The sequence below is a fragment of the Catharus ustulatus genome, chromosome 2 (genome assembly GCF_009819885.2).
Source record: "Catharus ustulatus isolate bCatUst1 chromosome 2, bCatUst1.pri.v2, whole genome shotgun sequence".
NCBI lineage: Eukaryota > Metazoa > Chordata > Aves > Passeriformes > Turdidae > Catharus > Catharus ustulatus.
In genome coordinates, this window is record NC_046222.1 from 74,726,267 (window position 1) to 74,748,018 (window position 21,752).

Here is a 21,752-nt window from a genome sequence, read left to right on the forward strand (position 1 = left end):
ATAGAATAGGTCAAGCTTTCAGTGCCTATTAGTCCTAGTCTGGAACGAATTAATGCATTTTCCTATGTTCATTTTCCTTTTCTGTTGTATGAACAGTATACGGGACATTTGTGCAAAGGAAGGGAGCAAAAATCCTGCACTGTTTTCAGGTGAAGTAAACAAGAACAAAAGAATACACTTAAAAAATCTTTTTGGTTTCACATTAGGCTCACTGTGACTATAATATTGTGAAGTTTGCAATTAGAAGTACCAATTCTCCCAACTCAAAACAACAAATGGGGGAAAAAATGACAAGTAGCCCAGTTTAATTTCAAACGTTAATATATTTTCTATTTTATAGTGAACATATGCATCGTTCACCCCTTATTTGCAGCAACTATGATGTCCTCATAAAAAGGGGTGACATTTGTAAGATGCCTCTTAAAATAAATATTTCTTTTTATAAAATAATAAAACTTCAAATAAATATTCTTTACACTAAACAATATGTTGAAAAAATTAGAAAATAAAGGCTGAATTTTACTGTAACTGTACAATATACATGAAGTCCAAAGGGAAATCAAAGTCTTGTAATAGAAGGCTTCCGTAAGACAAAATACAATCTAAAAACATACTGATTGATTCACATTCTTCTGAATGTACAACATATTAGTATAATATTTTGTGACTGTGCCATGTCTTATGACAGCACTTACTTTTCACAGTTGAAAATATTATTGTATATACAAAAATATAGCACATTATCTCTGGCAGAAAACAATGAAAAAAAAAAGGAGTCATTTGCTAATTTACAAATTTTGCAAGTACTATTCACAAACAATAGAGTTGCCTAGGAGTGTCTGTGTTGCTTTAGCTTATGCAATATGTGGGTCACAATGTACTGCATCCCTTTTTTTTCCCCTGTATGCCACTAGCTGGATTCTAACAAGCGTATCAGTTAAGATGGCACACACACAGAAAAGCATTTCACTGCAAACAGCAAAGTTCATCCCCAACCCTTCTACTACAGTGCCAAGACCATAGCTGCTTAGGTTGCATATGTATGTTAAAATAATAATCCTTGTTACTTTAGTATTTCTGGCTAGTGATGCTATGTTGGCTTTTCAAAGTTCCTGGGGGGCACGCTGGGAACTTTGCAGCAAACGGTGTTGGAGTGTTTACAGCGGCACCCAGGCCGATTTACCCGGTCGTAACAGCCCTGGCACAACTTAAGGCAACCCTTGGCTGGTAAGTAACACCACAAGCAAGGCAGAAAGAGGGACACTACACCCATGGCGGACCACCTAGTGCAGCAATGTGACTGACTGCAGGAGCAGGGGTTGTCAGCACAGTTGTCCTCGTCATCGTTAGAGCAGTGATAGAAGAGGCCCTTCACACAGCAAACGCAAGTCCCGTAATCAACCACGTTCTGGGCTGAGCAAAGACACTGCTTGTCGCAGATCCAACATGAGGGGAGGGTCCTTGGATAAGTGCACTCCTTACACTTACACTTTCCACAGTCCTCACACCTGTAGCTGTGTGCTCCCAAGTCTTCTTTGCTCAGTGGCTTCAGCTCACTCGACTTGAGCTCGGACTTGGGCTGCATTCGGACTATCCCATCAGCAACTGGCCCCGAAGATGATCCCAGAAGTCTTTGCTCTGAGGAATTACTGCTCGTACTTGTCCTCGTACTGCTCCGTGAACCTGTGCTGACTGTGCTGATGGATCGGGACAGAGGCGCTCGAGGAGATGTGTGCGTTTGTGTGTGCTGGATCCGGCTAAAATGACGATGCTCAGGCAAGCCATGGGGCCTTTCATTTTTGGGTTGGGTTGTCACCCGAGGAGAAGACTTGACCCCCGGCCGTGGAGCCACCGTAGGTCCCTCCGTGTATTCATTCGTGTTTCGGATGGCTCTGATCTGGTCCAACGACAAGACGTGGACCTGCTGCATCAGGACATCCCGCAGGTCGGGCTCCCCGTGCGCTCTCCCACTGTCACGCCGAGCCTGTAGTAAGGGCTGCGACCCACTGCCGTGCTGAGTCTCCATCAGTGCCCAGAAGCTTGCTCACCCCGCCAGGCTTAGAACACATCTGAAATCCTGGAGCAACAAAGAGAGGATTCACTATTGCAACACATCTCATGCTCTCTCCAGCAGCCTTTCAAGCCTGCAGGACCCCACAGCACTGCAGACAATCAAGTAATGCATCAGCCATTAAAAAAAGGAGTCACATCTGGGACAAGCACAGGCACTGGTCAGCTGAGTGCACTTCCCTTGGCCTGTTCTGCCTACTGCTGTGGAGAGCTTAAGGGGATTCTTTCCTAGGACCATGCAGCTTAGCTGGTAGCCCTGGAAAGCCTAGGTATTACTCTTGCTAACTGAGGCTTCCCAGACCATCTTCTGGTCAGGCCATGGCTTTTAAAGTGATTTCATTTCAGCCACTTGAAGTGACACCTCTTTTTGCATCAGGCTACTGAAAACTTTATACTAAAAAAAAAAACCAACCAAACTATCCTGCAAGTATTTAGCAAGTGTAATGTGACCTGCTGATGACAGACATATAATTCTCCAATTTTGTTTAAAACTGGGTAATATTTTGGTAGGCTAGTCTCTTTACACATTAAACTTTACATGATGTAAATAGGAAATTTTAGTTTAATACCAATGGTCCCAAGAAAAACACTAAATAGCAATAAAATGTTTGAGGTTAGACATTAAATGAGTTAGTGCTACCAAAAACTTCAACAGCACAAGTAAAAATATCTCTCTCCAGTATTTTAGTGTGTGTCATACTGGTGCACACCACTGTGATTGTTATTTTAAGGCTCAATACTACAAAAGCAATGCTACCACAGTTGTTTAGGTTTGGTTGGTGTTTTTTAATGTGTAAAAAATTCCATAGACTACACTTCAAATTGTAAATATTATCAGGAGAGGCTTGTGGGATAGAGGCATGCATAACATAATCAAATAATGCCAGTATCCAAGAAATTTACTTGATTGTGAATATTACTTGAAAGGACGTTAATTACAAAGTAGATAGGCAGACTTTAGAATTTAAATGAAAACCCAGTAAAAAACACAGAAGATGAGAACTTGCAAATAACTACCACACTAACTACAACATGCACAAGTTTCAAGTACTGCCCTCTAAATTAGTTAATATTTGTTTTGCCTTTATCATATCTTAAAGTGGCTCCAAAATCCAATTACCTATACAAAAATCCGCAACAGTATTTTGCAATTAAAGCCAAGTAGGAACCAAACTTGTTACAAGGACCACACAATGTCTTCAATTATACCTAGAAAGAGCACCATATGTTACTCAGTACACATCAGTTACCAACAATAATACTGTACTGGAGTATAATAAAATATAGCCAAACAGTTTAACAAAGAGTATCTCAAGACACTGTCTTTATTCTAACATCAATAAAAAACATTTAACCTCTTAACTCCTGGCTCCTCTCCTTCAAGTGTGTTTTTCTTTTAAAAAAACCCCTAAAAATAAATACATGTAGACAACTGTCTAACTTTTAAGAGTGACCACTTATTTTAAAGACTGCTGAATCCTGGTTTTGTACACAGGATGTATGTTACGGTGTTCAGTTCCTTCCCTGCTTCCCACCCCCCTACCCAAAAAAAAAAAAAAAAAAAAAAAAAAAAAAAAAAAAAAGTCTCGTGAACTTGACGTGAAGCATTTATCCTTTTTTTCAAATTAAAACCTCTGCCATACCAAAAGTTTCAACCAACAGCCTAAGCACACGTTCCCCTCTTCTGAAACTGTCTGGAGATAAAAAATAATAGAAAATAAAATGCTTTCCCCATTCTTGAGAGGAATTGGCAGCCCTATCTGTCCTCCACGCCCAGGTTTCCACCAGCCCCAGCCAGCCTAGAGAGTCCGCCGGATCAGCCCGTGCCTCTCCAGAAACGACAACCCAGTGCAAAAGCAGAGCTGACCCTGACCTGAAGGCGCTTCAGACAAGCCCGGGATCGGTGGCGGAGCCCCCTCAGACGCCAAGGTGGGAGCTGGAAAAGCAACCTCCGGTCTCCGCTTCCCTCCCCGCCTCCAGCTCCATCTCGGGCGGGGGGCGCGCAGCAGGTGGGAGGCGACAGCCCCTCGCCCGCCGGAGAGTGCAGACAACCTGGAGATAACCAGGAGACATCCTCCGGGCCGGGAGGTGGGAGGGGGCTGCTTCAGCCGCCTTATCAGAAAGTCAAACCCATGCTTCCTTTTAACTCTTCCCCCCTGCCCTCCCCCGGGAGATGCTAAAGGAGCTTCCCCTCCCGGGAAGTGCCAGGCGCCCCGCAGACGGTTCAGACAACACCTCCGGGACAGCTGGGCAAAAGGCAGATTACCCCCTCTCGCCTTGCCCTAAGCACCCATTCAACTTCACAAAGCCAGCCGCTGCAAAAGCTCCTCTTATTTTACGCATATTCTGCAAATTGCCTGACCTTCAGCCCGCCCCGCTCCGCCCCAGCCCGGAGGGACCCAGGAGGCATTTCCAGTGGAGCATCAGGCCGAGCCGGGTGCTCCCCGGTTTTGCTCCCCTTGATAGATCCGCTAACAGGACAGGATGCAAAGAACCAGCACATTTATTTGCAAACCTACATTTGCCTGAAAATCCTTAAGGGAGGGTACATGTCTCCCTCCTCTGACCTAGCACTTCTCCCCTTTGCATCCGCCAAGAGCAAGAAAAGCAGATTTGCCTTTTTGTGTGTGCATGTGTGTGATAACACGATTCCCTACTTCTAAGAGGCAAAGTCCACTCTCACCGAGCTCAAGTGCCAAGATTGCTAACTTTTCTTAGCTGGGCTTGGCAAAAGGGTAAACGAAGGGGACGGGTTTCTCGTTCGGCACACTTGGGGAGGTTTAAAACGCGAGGGGCTTTTTGCGTGCTGTGGAAAAAACCCGTGTACCGCTGGCCGGGGAAGGGCGAAGCCTAAGGGAGAGAAGTCCTCTGCCCGTGAATTCCTGTTTAGTGGCCGGAGCCTGTACAAGGCACCCCCACCCCCTTCCCACCGCACACACACCAACCACCTCCTCTTCTTTCAAAGTGCTTTGAAACCCCCATTAAGGGCCGAGTGTGTGATCAGACTATGGATTAGGGCAAAAGGGACTTTACCATCGGGGTGGGGCAAAGTGACACACAAATAGCTTGCTGAAAACACCAGCAGCCTTTTTTTTTTTTTTTTTTTTTTTTGATGGGGGAAGGGGTCTGTCACAAAGTAAGCCCACCAAGAAAAAAAAAAGAAGTAAAAATTATGGTTTTTCCTTGCCTCCACACATGCTCCCTGCACAGAAGAACCTAGGGAAGGACTTTCCTCATCTTACAGATCGAATTAATTTCATCACGGGAGAGCTATCTAAACGTACACACACATCCACATACACACACACATATATTTTGTACCAGACGTGCACTCACTTCCGAATCGCACGAATCTCCTGACGCCACTAGAGACAGGCGTAAATCACGCACTGAAAGGCGGGTTGCCCCTTCTCCCCCAGGAGCGGGGCACAAACAGCCCCGCCGCTCCAAGCGCGCTGCGCCCTCCCTTCACCTCCCCGGGGCTTGTCGGAAACCCACGCGTGCCCAGCGAGGCAGGAGCGCGCAGGACCTCCCGTGCCCGGCTCCCCACTGCAGCCAGAACACGCCGGAGCCGCGGCTCCTCCGAGCGCACCCCCCGCTCCGCTGGCAGCCCCCCAGGCATTCCCCGCGCAGCCCTCCGCCCCCCGCGCAGCCTTCCGCACCCCCGGGGCACCCCGCAAAGTCCGTGGAGCTCCCCCACCCCTCCCCGCAGAGAAACCGCTCCGAAATCCCACCTCCAGCTCCTCTCTGAGAAAGGAAGGAGAAGGGAAGGGGGGGAGAGGGAGAACCTGTACGAATGGAAAAGGGATCGGCCTCAAACATTTCCACGAGTTTTCTTGGAGCAACCAAGGGAGGGGGGGGGGAGGAGGTTACTGAAAAGCTTGTTTTGCAAAGAAGGAAAAGGCTCTCACCGTGATCGCGGCGCTGCACCAAACCCCTCTCTCGCTTGTATTTTCTTCTTCCTGCGGTTTGCAAATAAATCCAGCCCTAAAGCAAAAAAAAAATTCTTTTCCAAACTCTGCTTTAGTCCAACTTGCAAATTAGAGTAAGAATGATCACCATGTTAAAAATAATAATAAAAAAAAAGTCCAGAGCAAAGTTAGGTGCCTCTCCCCAGATCGATTATAAATACGTGTGCGTGTATATACTATAATAATAATAATAATCAAAACACCTCTCCGAATCGGGGTGGGTTTTCTTTGCTCCTAAAAAGAGATCACTCAGTCTTAAAAACACACACACTTTCCTTTTCTTTTCCTCAATGAACAGGAGGCCGAATCGCCAACACCAAGTCACTTTTTTTGTTGCTGTTGCAAATTGATCAAGAGGAAAGGGAAAAGCCAAAGAAAACAAAATAAGGTGGATCTAAAATAAAATCCCAGAGCTTTCTTCCACTGAGCTCCTCCAAAGAAGCAGCTTGTGCAATGTAGCCGTTCTGCTGAGAAGCTGCTTGCTGCAGGCTCCTCTCCCCTCTCTCCCTCTTAGCTTTCTCGCTCCCTCTGCGAGCGTGTGTGTGTTGCAGGCAGTTCTGTGGTTTGCAATCGGGGGGGTGTTTTGGGAGCGCAGCGGATTTGTGGTGGTGGTTGTTGTTGTGTGTTTGGAGGAGGTGGAGGAGGAGGAGGAAGATTTGAGATCTGAGCTGTAGGGGCTCGGCGTTTTTCTGCTCGCTCGCTCTCTCCCTCTCTCTCTTTTTCTTTCCGGAGGAGGTAGGGTGATCTCTCTGCAAAAGCAGCAGTAAATGGCGTCATGTGGATCTGAGGAGGAACAGAGCAGTTGTTGTCCCAGAGGATATATCGCATCCGGTCCCAGCTCATTGGCTCTGCGGGGCTACATTCACTGGCGCTCCCAGCGCCCTGCCAGCACTCTGAACTGCGGGAGGCATTCAAAAGGGCAGCGCTGCCGCCGCCGAGCCAGTCTGGCCGTCCCGGCCCCGGCCCCGGCCCGTCCGCGGCGCTCCCCGCGCTGCGCGGGGCGAGCGGCAGCCGCGCTGCCGGGGCCTCGCCGCAGCCTGTGCTCACGGGAGGCTGCTCCGTGCGCGGTCTCACGCCGCTCGGGGTTGCTTTTGTGCTCGTGTATTTACTCAGAGGCAGGCGGCGATAGGTTTGCAGGAAAACCGAGGGGAACTCGCTTCTCGCGGGGAGGAAGGCGCGCTTTCCCCGCCGCTGCTGGCGATCGGGAGACCTGTGTCCAAGTGCTCCCCGTTGCCTCCCACCCGTTTTTCTTCACCGAGTGCAATAAAAGTTTACACTTTCTGCCCCTCCCCTCCCCCGCTTCGCCCTTTCCAGCCGCCGGTCGCCGGCCGCGCAGGGAGCAGGAAGGGTGATTACTTGGGGCATTGTCCCGCGGATTAATGCGATTAGGCGGCGCGGAGGGCGCCCCCGTGCCCGGGCGGGAGCGCGGAGCGGGGCCCGCGGGGCGCGGAGCGGGGCGGAGCGGGCGGCAGGTCCCCGCGCCTCGGGCGCCTGCCCGCGGGGTGCGCCGCGTCCCTGCCATCCGCGGGGTCCCCTCGCCTGTGCGGAGGGACCTGGAGGTGTGGGGGTTTTTTCCAGTAAGTTAAAAAACCCCTGCAAACTTCCCCCTCCGGCCCCCCCAGTTTTATTTTAGTTGCCATCCGTGCGGGGGACACGGTCTGCGAGCAGCTCGCGAACGTGACTGTTTGTCTTCTGGGCGGTTCCTGGCACGGCTACAGCTCGGTCCCTTTGGTACGAGCTGAAGCACTGACGGGGGGCCGCTGTGGCAGGTCGGACGCGGGCATCTTGCGCTGACGCGTATCTGTACGCGCACCCCTGTCCCCAGGCAGGCAAGCACCGAGCGCCGGTGTCCCCGTGTCATGCGTGGAACTGCTTAAAATACACACCGTGTGCAAGGCAGGGATCGCTGCGCTGTTCGCATGGACAGCCCTAAGTGCAAAGCCCAACCAGCCCTGAGGCGATTTCGCAGGCACTTCCTCTCCTACACCTGCTGGTCACCGCTCTGTGGAGGGGATGGTCATTCCTCATAAAGACGTGCAAATGAGGAGGGCTGTGTCTCGCATGAACGGCCTTCGGGTTTTCCTGGTTTTATACTCAAGCATCCGATCTTCCACAGTACTATTCTGAACCTGCAAACTATTTTCCATACTTGAGTGACAGTAAGGTCTGCCGGAGTTAAACGGGGCTCGCTTCTTTCCTTTCAAGCGTGTCCCATGGCTCCCTAGCCCGCACAGAACTGCTGCAGGCCGGCCATCCCCTGCCCAACCCCGTTCGACCCCCGGCCCGGCAGACGGAGCGCTCTCCCGCCGGGGCGGGGGCTGCCCCCGGGCCCGAGCCGCAGCCCGGTGGGGCTGGGTTACCCGCGGGGCTCCGGGGAGCGGCGGCGGCGCGGCCGCTGCGCCCGGCAGAGGGAGCGCGGCGCCGGGCGGGGGGCGGCGGGTCAGGGCGGCTCCGCGGGGGCAGCGGCCCCGGCGCCGGGCAGCGCCGCAGGGAGCCACGGGCTGCCCGGAGCATCCCCGCGGGACGGGGCAGCAGCGGCCTGGCGTTTCCGTGAGGATGCACCGGGCATGGTGCGCATGATGCACACTCCTCGGAGATATGCCCTGTGTAGGCTGCGCGCTCTGTGTCAACAAGGCAACCCACGGTGTTCAGCTGTGAGAGACAAGTATGGGTTAAAATATCCAGGAAACAGAAAACAGAATATTCCCCTGACTGCAGATGACAAAAATTGCTTCCTTCTAAATAGCAAAGTCAAAAATAGGGTAAGAAGTTTTTGTGCAAGCCTATACACATGGGAAAGGTCTGTTAAATTATTTGTCATCGTTTATATTGACTACATAAATAGTGTTTTAAACTGGAAAGTTTATAACATTTTAAAATCCTTCGGTCAGTAGTGCAACCATCAATTCCCACACCAGTTCTCAACTACAGGTGTATACGCTTAATTCAGAGAGTAGTCTCAAAGACAGATCTGAAAACAGTGAGGCGAAGCTATTTTTATTCACAGACCCAGTCGTGCATGCAAAATGGTGAAGCATCAGTGTGTTATAACTCAAAAGAAGAAAAATAAAAAGCCCCAAAAATAAAGCCAGTAAAACCCCCCAAAATACAGCATCCTGGTACTAATGACTGAAAAAGAAGCTTTACACTTGCAAAGATCTGTGAGCTAACTGGCGCAAACATAAACAAAAATAGTGCACAAATCCTCATAAAAAATTAAGTGTGCTCTTTTATGTGCGTGTGCTTGTGCATGTTCGTGTTGGAACCTCAATGCTGATTTCTCAGGTTTTTAATCTGATGGTACCTTGGAACCAGCTTTTGGAGGATTTCATGTGTCATTCACATTTCTTGTCACGGAGAGTGGCTTAATGCATGTGATTATGTTTCCCCTAGTGGTTTGCTCTAACCACTGCATGATTTATTTTTTTTTTCCTTTTAATCCAAGCAGACCTTGTTTTTTGAGATGAAGTTCTTGAGTTTATTCTCAGCAGAGAAATGTAACTGTTGTGTGTATGTATATATATGTATTTGTACACACCAACATACATATTTATATGTATATTTATATGTGTATAGGTGTTGCATATTCATGATATATTTGAGTAGCAGAAATTCCAGTGGCTTCAGGTGAAAAACGGGCCACATACATTTGAAAAGTGTATGACATGACAGACACCCATCTGAAACAGCTGAAACTTTTCTGCTTCATCCTGAAATTGTACCACAAGTTTTTACTTGCTTCAATTTTCAGGCCAGGACGTGAAAAAAAGTGGTTTCCCCCTTTATTTTGAAAAGGGAGGGAAGTTCATTCATAAGGAGTTCTTCCTGCAAGGGAATGAAAATGCAGTACTTTGCTGACTTTGAGAACATTTCGTGCATTATCTCATGAGTTAATGCAATTATATGGGAATATTGATTCTGCACATCCTAAAAGGACTAAGTTTGGCTGCACACTGCTTCTAATGCCCAGAAGTTCCATTGAAATGTAAACCTTTAATTGATTATCTTCCGTGTTTGTGACTCTGAATAAGCTGAAGTATATAAAGGAATTATAGAGCTTTTTAAAAGTGTAAAGCTTTTTTTGCCTACTGATATTTCACTGAGGTTCTCAGTCTGATAAGGCCACTTAGATAAATCGTAGAGAGAAGCAGAGGGTCAAACACACCACACTGTAAACAGCTAAATGTATTTATGAAGAAAATTAGATCCTTGACTCAGTACTGTTAGTTTTGCTTTTGCAATTTTTGTTGTAGTTTACCTGAAGGAAATCCTGGAATTCTCTTCCCTGAGAAGAGGGGGGAAATGAATCTTGTGTTCTAGGAACACAGTCTGGTGGGACAAGGATCAGCACTGTTACGTATGGAAGAACTGATACCTGCCACTCTGGTTGGGAATGCACAAGATCTGCAGCTGCTCAGAGATTTAGGCTCCTGCTTTTAGTGATGCCCAGATCTTCTCTGATTAAGTTACTATTTTCAGATTTAGCTTATGATAGACACCTTCCTTAAAGGTAATATAGGCCAGAGCCTGTGTAACTTTATCCCACCTGATGATTGCCCCAGTATATACAGGGACAGTTGCCAGAGAGATATTTTCTTGTTGAACACCAAATACACTTATGTAAACGTACAGAATAAACAAATCCCTTTCCTGATCCTTCTGAAATTATACTGAAGGATACATACATTTAGTACTTGTAATATAATGTGGAGCTTTTGCATGTAAATTGTTCTAATAAAGCTAGTATGTTCTTTGATGTGTCATTCAATGTTATTTGGTTATATTTGTGTCCTCGATACAATCAGCATTGTTTTTTTTAATTCAACTTTATAAACCTTTTTAGCTTATAGAATGTATTTTATAATTAATTCTCTCTTCTCAAATACCTTGAGACCAAATGTTCATAAGTGGGACAATTTGCTACGGATTGGGACTAAGTGAAGTTTATTTGCTAAGCTGGTATTGTAGCAGGCTTTTTATGGCGTATATGGTGTATTTGTTTTTGGTAGGGTATTCCTCCTAATATTTTTTATTTCCTTGGTGGAAGTAATCATGAGAATGGCAACACAGAGAGGCCTTGTCTGTTAGTGTTTGAAACACTGCACTTCCTAGATTCATTCAGTTAGAGGTTACATAGCACTGGGCTTGACTATACTAGAATTTTATGCAAAATCAACCAATTGCCTATTAAAATGTGAAAAAGCCCTAGTTTGGGAATTCCCAAAATATTTTGCAGCAGGATGCAGACATTTGTTGTGTTGACCTGGAATTAAAGTGACTCAGAAGAAACAGAAGACATGAATGTTAGAAGTCATGGAAAATTTGAAAAAAGGTTTTATGAAGAGACTTATCACATCTCTTCTGTGGTTTGCAGCAGTAGTTTTCATATTTCTTCAGTCTGTAGACTTTTTCTGTGCTTTAGAAGAGAAAGAAAACCATAAGGGAAGCACAGACTTTTTTAGAAAATTGTTAATTACGAGACCTCCCATTTAGAAGTGGTCCATAGGAATTCACAGATCACAGTTAGAAAACCACTGATGTAGAGATACCTGAACTAGCTCTAAATGCAGTGTAGTAGAAAGGTAAATGAGTGTCTTGGGTACTGTGAGCAGTGGAGTTGGAAGAAGCCTGCTCTGGACCTCCATTCTGTGATGGCCACTCTGCTCCCAGAACACAAGGTATTTTTCTGCATTGGAGGCTGGAGTTAAAAAAGTACTCCTAGACATTTGCAATTGGTAACATAAATCTTGAAAGTCAGGCAAGGCATACTTACAATTCAGACTTACAGATTTTGCTGCAAACAAAAGCAAGCAGAGAGAGCAAATGTTAAAAAAAAAGTATCATGTTTATCCTATTTACTGAGATTATTTTTTTTTTTTCCTCAGTTGTGGAAGATTTGTGTTCATGTGAGTACAAGCATACAAGCATACAAGCACATCCTGAAAGCAGAGGTGATGTATGCAGGACAGAATAATTTCCTAGAGACTAATGAATTTTGCACAAAAAGGGAAATAAAAACTGGTGTTTCCTCATCACTTGACTGAAAATCAGAACAAAATAAAAATAAAATATGTTTATATCGTTACATCAATTAAAAAAAAATATTGACGATTGTGAAATACCCTGATCCTGTTGTCAGATCTGTACTGTCTTTTTTTCCTTGGTTGTAATAGCAACATCAATGACAATAATTAAAATGCTGGATATTCTACCACAGTTTTCTCCACAGATCTCAAGCTAATTTTCAGGAGATGTCACTGTCCATTTTAGAGGTGAGAAAAAAAAAAACAGGGAAGAAAGAAAGAGATAACTTATCTCAAAAGCAAGAGCTTGGATCCTCAGGTCCCAGACCAGTCTCTGCTGTGTACATGCTGCTTCCCATGGAGGCCCAAGGTGTTAATTTCCTTCTGATCTCCAGAGTCTATTTCAGAATCTGTGTCTGATAGAATCAGAACACTTTAAAAAAGTATGAACTGTTAGACAATTATCTTACTTTGAGAGGGAAGAGGACAAAATATTTGTTTATCTAAACAAGGTTATCTCTGCAGGAGCATCCGCTCCCACCCCTTGATTAAAGAGTTCCTCTAAAATTCCATCTCTGCATCTGGTGTAGTTACTCCTATCTCATTTGTGGTTTTGTAATCATCTTTTCCTGTATTTTAAGTAGGTCTATTACTTTCAAAAGTTCCATAGAGACAAAGGCAGAAATTAACAGAGAAGCTGGATCTTGGAGCTGTTCCTCCCTGACTCCTTCTGGAGCCTAAGTGAAAGTATTATGTGCTCCAAGCCAGGGAGGGAATCCAGCTGTCCAGAGCAGCTCCTAGGATGGTGTTCTAATTAATGAAAGTTAAAGGAAGCGTTGGAAATTGTTACAAACATAGACAATAAATCCACTGCATCTGACAGAACAAGCCTGCAAAATAAGTCCACTGGAAAAGTTCCTTCATTCTTGAAGTTAAATGTTTAAACCGTTTAACATATTTTAAGTTTTCTTATTGTTGCTTACTCACAACGCAATTCAAATTGGCATAAATTATATCCAGTTCTGATAGTTTACGTTGTGTCAAAGCAGTTGTGTTTTCCAAAGTATGTGCTGTTCAATTTCCATTTTCTTTCTTAGCTCTGTAGATTTGTTTTCTCCACAGGGACACAAATTATGGCTCCATAAAATCCATTTTAGCTAAGGAAATTTCTGTTAGTGCCTTATTCAAAATTCCAATGTAGACAATAGAAATAAAGGCAACAACCTTTATTTGGTTGAATAGCTTTTGCATCAGGTAAAGTCTGACTTCTGTGAAGACAAAGTCTTTGCAGACTTAGAGAATATATGTAAATATATGTCTAAATTAGATGGTCAATATGTAAAATTATATGTACAAATGGTAGATGCTGGGCCACAGCCCAGGCTAGTAGTACTTCCAAGTTTGGTCGAAGCTGGAGCTTAAGCTGCAAAGGCAAAATTTTCATTCAGCCCAACTTAAAAAACAAGGATTTTTTCGGCAGTAAAAAGGACTAGGAGAGGGAAAGCATTTTCTCTGTGGTGAGAGGGCGGCAGGAGGGAAGAGAGCTGCCTTTTGCTGAGACCCTCTAGGATTTAGCATTGCAGAAGCTGATTCTGAAGGCAAGTCAATGAAATAGAAACGTGAATTTCCTCCACTCTCCTTCCTGCTTCTGTCTTTGCCTGTCTCACCTTTTGAGAACCTGATTTGTATTTGTATACATGCGTGTGATCCCGATTTCATTGTTTGCCTTTTCACACAAGCACTTTCACCTACATCCCCCTCCCCTCCCTTCCTCTCATTTGGCAGCCAGTTGGGCTTCTTCCTGCCTTGAATACCGCATTCCCTGGTTATTCAAGCTCAGTCATTAGCACCCTGTCCCCCCACTGAAATTATGAATGAAAAGCCTTGTTGTTCTTTACAAATAACTCGGGCTTCCTCAGTCAGTCAAATTCAAATGGCAGTGACTGCCAGACAAAGCGCCTGTATGATGGACAGTCCTCTCAGCAAGCCATCAAGGCACACAGGAAGTTTTTAAAGGCACAATCTAGGTAGCGCAGCCTGGGCGTTCCCCCTCGGGCGCGGGATGGGGAGCGGCGATGGGGATGGGGATGGGGATGGAGATGGGGATGGGGATGGGAATGGGGATGGGGATGGGCATGAGGATGAGGAAGGGGATGGGGAGGGCGATGGAGAGGGGGATGAGGATGGAGATGAGGCTGGGGATGAGAATGAGGAAGGGGATGGGAAGGGGGAGCGGCGATGGGGATGGGGATAGCGATGGCGATAGCGATGGAGATGGCATGGGGCTGGAGAGCGGCGACGGGGATGGGGATCTGCGATGGGGATGGCGATGGGGATGCGGGGCAGGCTGCCTCCAGCGCCGGGGGCAGCTCGGGGCTGGCCGGGCGGCACCTCCGGCACCTTGTGGCGGCGGGGGCGGCGGGCTCGGAGCGGCGGCACAGCCCCCCCGCCGCCCGCACATTGTTCTCCGGCCCCTTTCACGGCGGGGGAAAAGGTAATTGACAGCCCCATTGTCCGGCCCGGCCCCCCGCGGCTTTAAAACACTCCGGGGCCCCAGTCACACGTTGTCAATGGGAGCTGTCGGAGGTGACGAGTGAAGAAGGGCTGTTCAGGAAACAGTTTGAGCCCTTCAAGTGGACAGGCCTCAGTGACTTCTCCGGCACTCCGGCTGCCACAAGCAGCCCCTTCAAAAATAACCTTAAAGCAATAAATCATACGTGTTTCCTGCACTATACAAGGAACAGCTGGTTATTTTTCTGCACTTCCCCTCCCTCTCTCCCCGCCCATCCCCCCCTTTTTTTAAAAAAAGCCTAAAATTATTTAAGCACAGGAAATCAAGCATGTCAAAGTTTGGCAAAGCAGTTTGAGTGATTTCGCAATTACAACACTTCTTTCTCTATTAGCCAATCCTTGGGCATTGACTTTTTATCTCCTCATTTCCCCTGGTTTCTGCATCTGCTTCAATGACTGGAGTAACTCATCCGTTGTCTTCCATACAGCAAGGGAAGTGATCTGCGTGGTTTGCAAAGGAAAGCTGTTCACTCTGATTCTTCTCTTTCACAGGAACTCTGTATCCTGGAGTCCAAAAAGATGTAATGGACTTAGCCCATCACTTTATTTAGGGAACAAAAACCCTGCACCTGAGAAGTACTGTTGTAATTCTCACCATAGGCAAGTCTCTACCTCTGTACTTTACTTAGTGCCCTTAACCAATTGATGCATCACCACGCATGATAGATACATCATATATGATGTGTGTGCATAGTAATCTGTTGTATGCATTACATTTTAAATACAACTGCATGTTTTTCTCCTAAGGCCTTTGCAACCTCAGGCTCTGTTGCTGCAGCTGGATCCACACAGGCCAACATTTGTGTTAGCACCAACCCCCTTTAGGAGCCCACCTGCCTGGATCTGATTTCAGCCTTGGAGCTGTCATTTCCTGCCATCACATGAGGTAGTTAGTGCATGCTAACTAACTAAAATCCAGATCTGTTAGACTTAGTGTTGCCGTTTAGCAATGCCCAATTCTGCCAATATATTCAGTGCTTGGAACTGATGATGCACTTAGGAAATGAAAAGCAGGGGTCAAATATTCTTTGCAATGTTCTGCAATGTCTGCACACTGTGACTAAAGCATTGTATTCTAGCCAGAAATGTAACTCTTTAAAAAAAGAAAGAAAGAAAAGTCAGAGGATGAAGTAAGGAGAAAATCAAACTTTTGTGGAGGTTTGAGGTCTGTGAAAATCAAGGCAAAAATAGCGTAGGATATATGTTCTTATTTCTTTATCATTACACCTATTAACAAAATATAAAGAATATCACTGTTGGCTTGAGGGTGGACAGAGGGTATTTAACTGAAAAAAATGGCCGTGAGAAAGGAGGTGTGTGGTAGCAGGTTTAAGTCTGTGATATGCACAGTTCACTCTATGACATTAACCCATCAATTTAACAACATTGCACTGGTAGGTCAGCCCATGGGAAGGAAGATTTGCATATTTTCAATTTTTTTTTAGTATTGTTACTGTCTGTCTTTCAATTGCAATATTATATGTTTGTATGTCTGTTAATATAATTTCATTTCCTTGTGGGTGTAGTTTCAGTTCATCTATCCACAGCACATTTCTGCCGTAGTTTAAAGGCTAAGGTAACATAGACTTGCTAAGTGCCTGAGACTAGTTTACAGGCAATTTTAGCCAAACCTTACAGCATGCTGTAAGACATGGCCTTCCTAAATATCTTTTGAAATCTTATGGGAGTAAAAGCTGTTCAAAACCTCAGACCAGATGCTTTGGTAGGATCCAGCCTTTAGCTTGCAAATTACTCCAGGCAAGGATCTCCTTCCTGTTTGGCAACTTCCTAGAACACTTTTGCAGCCGGATACATAAACTACTTATTATGTTGAGGAGGAGATACTCATCTGGGGTGATTTACCATTGCTCACTTTCATCCTCTGAGAATTCAGCACCATATGGAAGTCAGAGGTTATCCATGTCCTGCAAAGGGAACCCATGAGGGAAAGCTTTTGCTGTAAAAACCTGTTTTCTTACTTCCCTTTACTGTGACCAAGAATTACACATTCTCATATGTCACATTATACCAACTAACCCAAAGTCTGCTGACACAGTGAATACAGCAATATTTTGCTGTTAAAATGAATGGCATTTTAGAACCTGCCACCTTGGGGGCTTTAAGGTGTGTCTCTTGTGCTGGGGAGAAGTATAAAAATACCCAGTTAACAAGTTTGCTATTGCCTTTGCCTAGCAGTGCAAAATGATTACTTAACCACCATTAGATCGGTGGAGAAAAAGAATCCCACAACCAAACAATAATTAAGACCAAAACCTCTGCTGTTCACTGACCTACATGTAAAAGAGCACTTGAAAAACCATTACAGAATATGTGAATATGTATGCTTATTCCCTAGCAGAGCTGAATGCTTCACTTCTCAATTCTTCTCATCTCTTTGGGTAGGCAGAATTAAGAATCCAGTGTTTTGGAGCACTGCTGGAAGAGAGAAACTCAATGTCAGTAGTTTCCTGACAGGCTTTTCCTACTTAGCTAAGCTCATTTTTAATGGGGGATGAGAAGCAAGTATGACAAATATTTTTCTTCCGATGTACAAACAGGTTGTGAGCTAAGGCTGTGAATCCTGCCCTATGAAAAAGTGACATCAAGATGGCAGGAAAGCTGACATCATGTGCTGAAAGAGGAGTGACAGCAAGGCTGACAGAGAAGCTTAACTGGGCAGTCAAGTGTGAAGAAAGTGCAGCTGGGCAGATGTCTGTAGATGACAAGATGGGGAAAAAAGTGCCAAGAACTAGTAACTGTCTGAAGAGGGCATCCATTTAATTTATTCATATATTTACATATAGTTTTTATTGCTTGGCTTATTGCCCTGGAGAACCATGCATTTTCTCTGGATTGCAGTGAGGAAACTGTTCTTGCTTTTACTTTGCCTTTGCCTCAGTCTTGCAGTCACACTCCCTTAACACTTGTTGTGAAATCTAGACTCTAATAAAGTCAAAGGGAGTTTTGCCATCAAGTTTAGTGTGGTCAGGATTTTACTCAGTTTGTAAGTCCAGCAAGTGTAAACAATGTTGGACTTGCATAGACTAAGGTTAAATTTGGCAATGGAGGGAAACATTTTCCACATTTCCCCCCCACTCCTCAAAAGAAAGATGTAAGTCCCTGTTGAAAGGCAGTTAAAGGTCCTTAGTCAGATCAGTGTAAACAGTGTGAAATTGGAGGAAAAACACCCATTCTGCAAGGTATAGGCTGAATACAACCTGAAAACTCAGTTTGTCCAGCTTGTAGCCTACTCCCAGGAGTAGCTGCAGGAGCAGCTTGGGAATGAATTACATAGCAAATTCACTGTTTCTGGGAAACATGGTGCTAGTTTGCATGCCAGCCCAATGGAGAACTCCATAAACACTCTAGCCTGGGCTATGAGTTGTAAGTGCTGGGGTAGAAGGCTCTTAGTGGCTCTTAAAAGGAGGTATTTCCCCAGACAGACAGAAAAAATTGGGAGCTACTGATTTAGATCACAGTAAAATTTTCTTTTGAGATTCTTGTCAGTGCTTCCACCATTCAACCAGGAAGAAGTTGGGCTGCCAAATGAATTGAGGTTGAAACCTGTTTCTGAGCATATCTCTAGGTTCAGTAGGACATAAATGTAACAGATGAAGTTTTGAATCTTTTGAAGTCTATAGGAAAACTACCCTTGACTTTGATGAGGTCTGAATTTCATCTTTTTCCCATCACCTTCTTCTTCCCCCTTCACTTAATTCACCTCATAAAATAAAAACGGAGACTCGTGTGTTTTTGTATAACTGTCTAGATTCCTTTGAGACATGCACTAGCGTACAGTCTCCATTTGTATGTACAAAAGGCAGCCATACATATGCAATTGTAACTGTGCATGAGAAGATCCTCTACAACCTTAGGCTTCAACTTATGAAAATCTACTTCTGGAAACTTTATGGTTCCAGACTGTTTTAGGCAGAGTCAGGGAGCCAAGGGATATGTCTGTCTGCTGCATTTTGCAATGAGCTTTTTCACTTGGGAATAAAACCTGTGAGATGCTGCTGTTTGCTTTAACAAGAGTTCCTTTGAAGGCACGGTAAAGTGGGATCCAATTTTGTGAGAATCCAATAATGAGAATCATGAGGAAAAGAAAAGGCCTTAATTAACTCTGTCTTTAAGTTTTTTGGAGTCCTTTGTATGGATCTTCTAATGCGTGGAAGGGCTTAACACACGTTTTTCCTCCGTCTGGAGTCAGGGGGTGAGCAGGCCCTGCTGTTGTCAGCTGTGCAAGAGGCGCAGACATCACGTGTTTCATCCTCAGAAGTTGTGCAGTTACTTGGCTTCAGACACATGGAAGTTTTACCTGAGTAACGACAGGAAGATAAGGCTCATTAGCTAATTACTTCTCCCAACGCCCAGGTCGCACCCCTTCCCTAGCCGGTTGGGCACAGGTGTGTTGGACATGCAGATGTGCACAAACATGCCCTCTGCAGAGCAGCATCTCCCCTCTGTGCAGTGCCTGCTGTGCCTGAGCACGTGTTGTGCGGCTGAGTGCGGCTGATTTGAAGATACATTTTTATTATACAATTGAGCCACTATGCCCTGGGGATCTTACGTCTCATCTTGGTGAAATTCCCTACCTGTGTATTCCTTGGTGTTCCAGAAAGTATCTGTGTTACCTCACAGATGTATTTGTGATTCATAAAAAGGTGCTTTTAGCATGGAATATGTGATCATTAAATTTTAAAAACATTTAATTGAGGGAAAAAATGGAACAGGAAAGGACAAAGCTCCCCTTGCAGGTTTGAAGCCCACAAAAAGCAATGCTCTATGCTCCCTCTGCTGGCATCAGGGCACCCAGTCCTTCCTCTCCTAGATGGATTAGCACACAAGGTGCTGATGCTATTTCAGCACAAAAAATCTCATACATTTAGTGGCACTGCTTTTGTTAGGTGCAATAAATAATAAGCCGTTTAGGAGTTTTATCCCCTCATTCTGGTTTTCAGAAACAAGGGTTTGAGAAAGAAACAGAAAGTATAGATAGGCTGCATGATTCTGCATTTATGTCTAGCCTGATACACTGCTTCTTGTTACATAAGCTACAGACAGGCAGGGAAAAAGACATATTTAGGTTATCATTGATAGAGAACAGAGCAATAGCACTATATTATTATTTTTTTCAGGTTGTTTTTATTTCTTTCCCATGAGAATCATACCTAGGCTGTCTGTTGCTATTCTATGAATTTTGGTTTTCATTCTAGCTGTTTTGGAGGCTCTTATGTTATTAATATAGGTAACCTCTTTATGTAATGATTCCATGAATATTAAGAAAGGTTTTGCTTTTCCTTTAACAAATAGCAATACATGGCAATATTTTCATTTAGTAAATGACCATTTGCATTGATTTAGTGAGCTGCAATTTATTACACATAATTTTTTTAACTGTTGTGATTTTTAAAATCTCTCATTTGTGAAATTATATTTATCTGATTTTAACTGTCAAATTGAAGAAGAAATTATTTTCCAACTAGTTTTTTATGCAATACTTTTTATGATTCTGACAAGAAATAATGCCAATACACTATTATTTTATATTTTACTTCTCTTATCTGGGTATGCTTTTGTTTGCTGTGGAAACATTGGTGTAAGCGAACAAGAAATATGTTTTTTTTTTTTTTAACTTTAGCTAAGAAGCAGTGCATGAACTTTGTTTGAATGACTGAACCATCGCAGGTACCACTTGAGGAAGAAGTGCAAAGGTCCCTTGAAGAGTGGAGCAGAAGTGAGAGAGATGTGCAGACACTGCCTCAGTGATTCTTCTTTGCTGTCCTTGCTGGAGGGAAGTGATGAAGATGCTTCCCAACTGCAGTGCATTGTTCCTATTTTCTGCCTCTTTTTTATCCACATTGCTTCCTGCAAACAAGGATATAGCTGGAAGAGCCATATTGTCAGAGGGGACATCCTTAACAGCTTCAGAAAAAAAAAAATTGCAGTAGGTGTTACTTTGGTATAATATAGAGGCTTTGGTGTAGTGCAGATGGGGAAAGCACATCTTATGCAGACAGGCATGGCTGAAGCCAACCTCAGTGTTGGCTAAGGACAAAATATCAATGTACACGTACAGTACAGATCAAATAACTCTTGGAGAAATTTGGGACACTCTCAGCTTCAAGCAGTGTTCTTAGCTACAGTCCCAGAATACTATAATTAATTTTGAAGGTTTGACTTACTCTTCTCTCTCCAAAATCCATGACAGTGGTTGACACTATGACCAAACAAATTTTCTGAAACAGAATCTTTACCTAGTACAGAGACACTTCAAAGAAAACACACTTGAAACCAATTAAAGAAATATATGCATATCTAGGTTTCCCTAAGGCTTCTCTTTCCTTAGATCTGAAGGGCCTAACAAATTTCAGCACTCTCCACAAATCTATACTCTCTCTTTCTCTCTTTCTCTTTCTCTTTCTCTTTCTCTTTCTCTTTCTCTTTCTCTTTCTCTTTCTCTTTCTCTTTCTCTTTCTCTTTCTCTTTCTCTTTCTCTTTCTCTTTCCTTTCTCTTCTGTAACAGCTTCTGATAAGTAACTACAGCATGATGTGTTTTTCCTGTTCTACAGTGAAATAAGATATTTAAACTTATATACACAATTCTCACAAAAATACTCCTTCCCCTTCCCAAAGATTATTGCTGAATAAATGAAAATAAATGAGATTTTGCACTTAAAAGGAGGTATTTTCAATAGACAAGCATATAGTGCTGGGATTCTTCAAAATGCTGCTCCAGTAGCTCATGCGGAATAAGCCCTGGTATTGCTCTGGCAGCTTCCCCATTTCTGTCTGCTCAGGAGATCAGCTAGGATCTAGAAGGACTGAAGGAAGAAGGAAGAACTGCACATCAGTTAAGCAGAGGAAGCCAAGTGAAGAGAACATGGGTGAAAGACCTTTTTTTGAAGTTAAGCAGTTAAACAAAGAATACTAAAATGAAAAAAAGTGCAGTCTGAACTCAGCTTCGGGCTGGTAAATTGTATAACCTAAAGCAACACCACCTCATAATATGAACTTCCATTTAATTGGGAGGATGCAGGCTGATGAAGAAATCAGAACTGGGGTGGTATAAAATTTAAGCCAAATAATAGACCAAAATACACAATTTACTTTAGTA

The 21,752-nt window shown here is 44.4% G+C and overlaps 1 protein-coding gene and 1 long non-coding RNA gene across 5 annotated transcripts; one reads left to right on the plus strand and one right to left on the minus strand.

Moving 5' to 3' along the window:
• Nucleotides 1–303: 303 nt before the first annotated feature.
• SPRY2 (sprouty RTK signaling antagonist 2) lies at nucleotides 304–6,758 on the minus strand. 4 transcript variants are annotated; one of them, XM_033052996.2, is made up of 3 exons: nucleotides 3,944–4,979; nucleotides 3,191–3,279; nucleotides 304–2,077 (listed from the first exon to the last, which is right to left on the minus strand). In XM_033052996.2, the coding sequence occupies exon 3, from the start codon at nucleotides 2,024–2,026 to the stop codon at nucleotides 1,091–1,093; it is 936 nt and encodes a 311-aa protein (XP_032908887.1). In that variant the 5' UTR covers nucleotides 2,027–2,077; nucleotides 3,191–3,279; nucleotides 3,944–4,979; the 3' UTR covers nucleotides 304–1,090. The 4 variants fall into 4 exon arrangements, with proteins under 4 accessions (XP_032908887.1, XP_032908885.1, XP_032908888.1 ...); XM_033052994.2 differs by lacking the exons at nucleotides 3,191–3,279; nucleotides 3,944–4,979 and adding an exon at nucleotides 5,982–6,758; XM_033052997.2 differs by lacking the exon at nucleotides 3,191–3,279.
• A 7,251-nt stretch (nucleotides 6,759–14,009) lies between these two features.
• On the plus strand, nucleotides 14,010–21,004 carry LOC116992777. The gene is made up of 3 exons (XR_004417105.1): nucleotides 14,010–14,091; nucleotides 15,383–15,521; nucleotides 20,277–21,004. It is a non-coding gene; the product is annotated as an uncharacterized LOC116992777 (long non-coding RNA).
• Nucleotides 21,005–21,752: the final 748 nt, after the last annotated feature.

Bases quoted from the DNA above. Each gene is read 5' to 3' on its own strand.
- SPRY2 (XM_033052994.2), bottom strand. From the start codon at position 2,026: ATGGAGACTCAGCACGGCAGTGGGTCGCAGCCCTTACTACAGGCTCGG.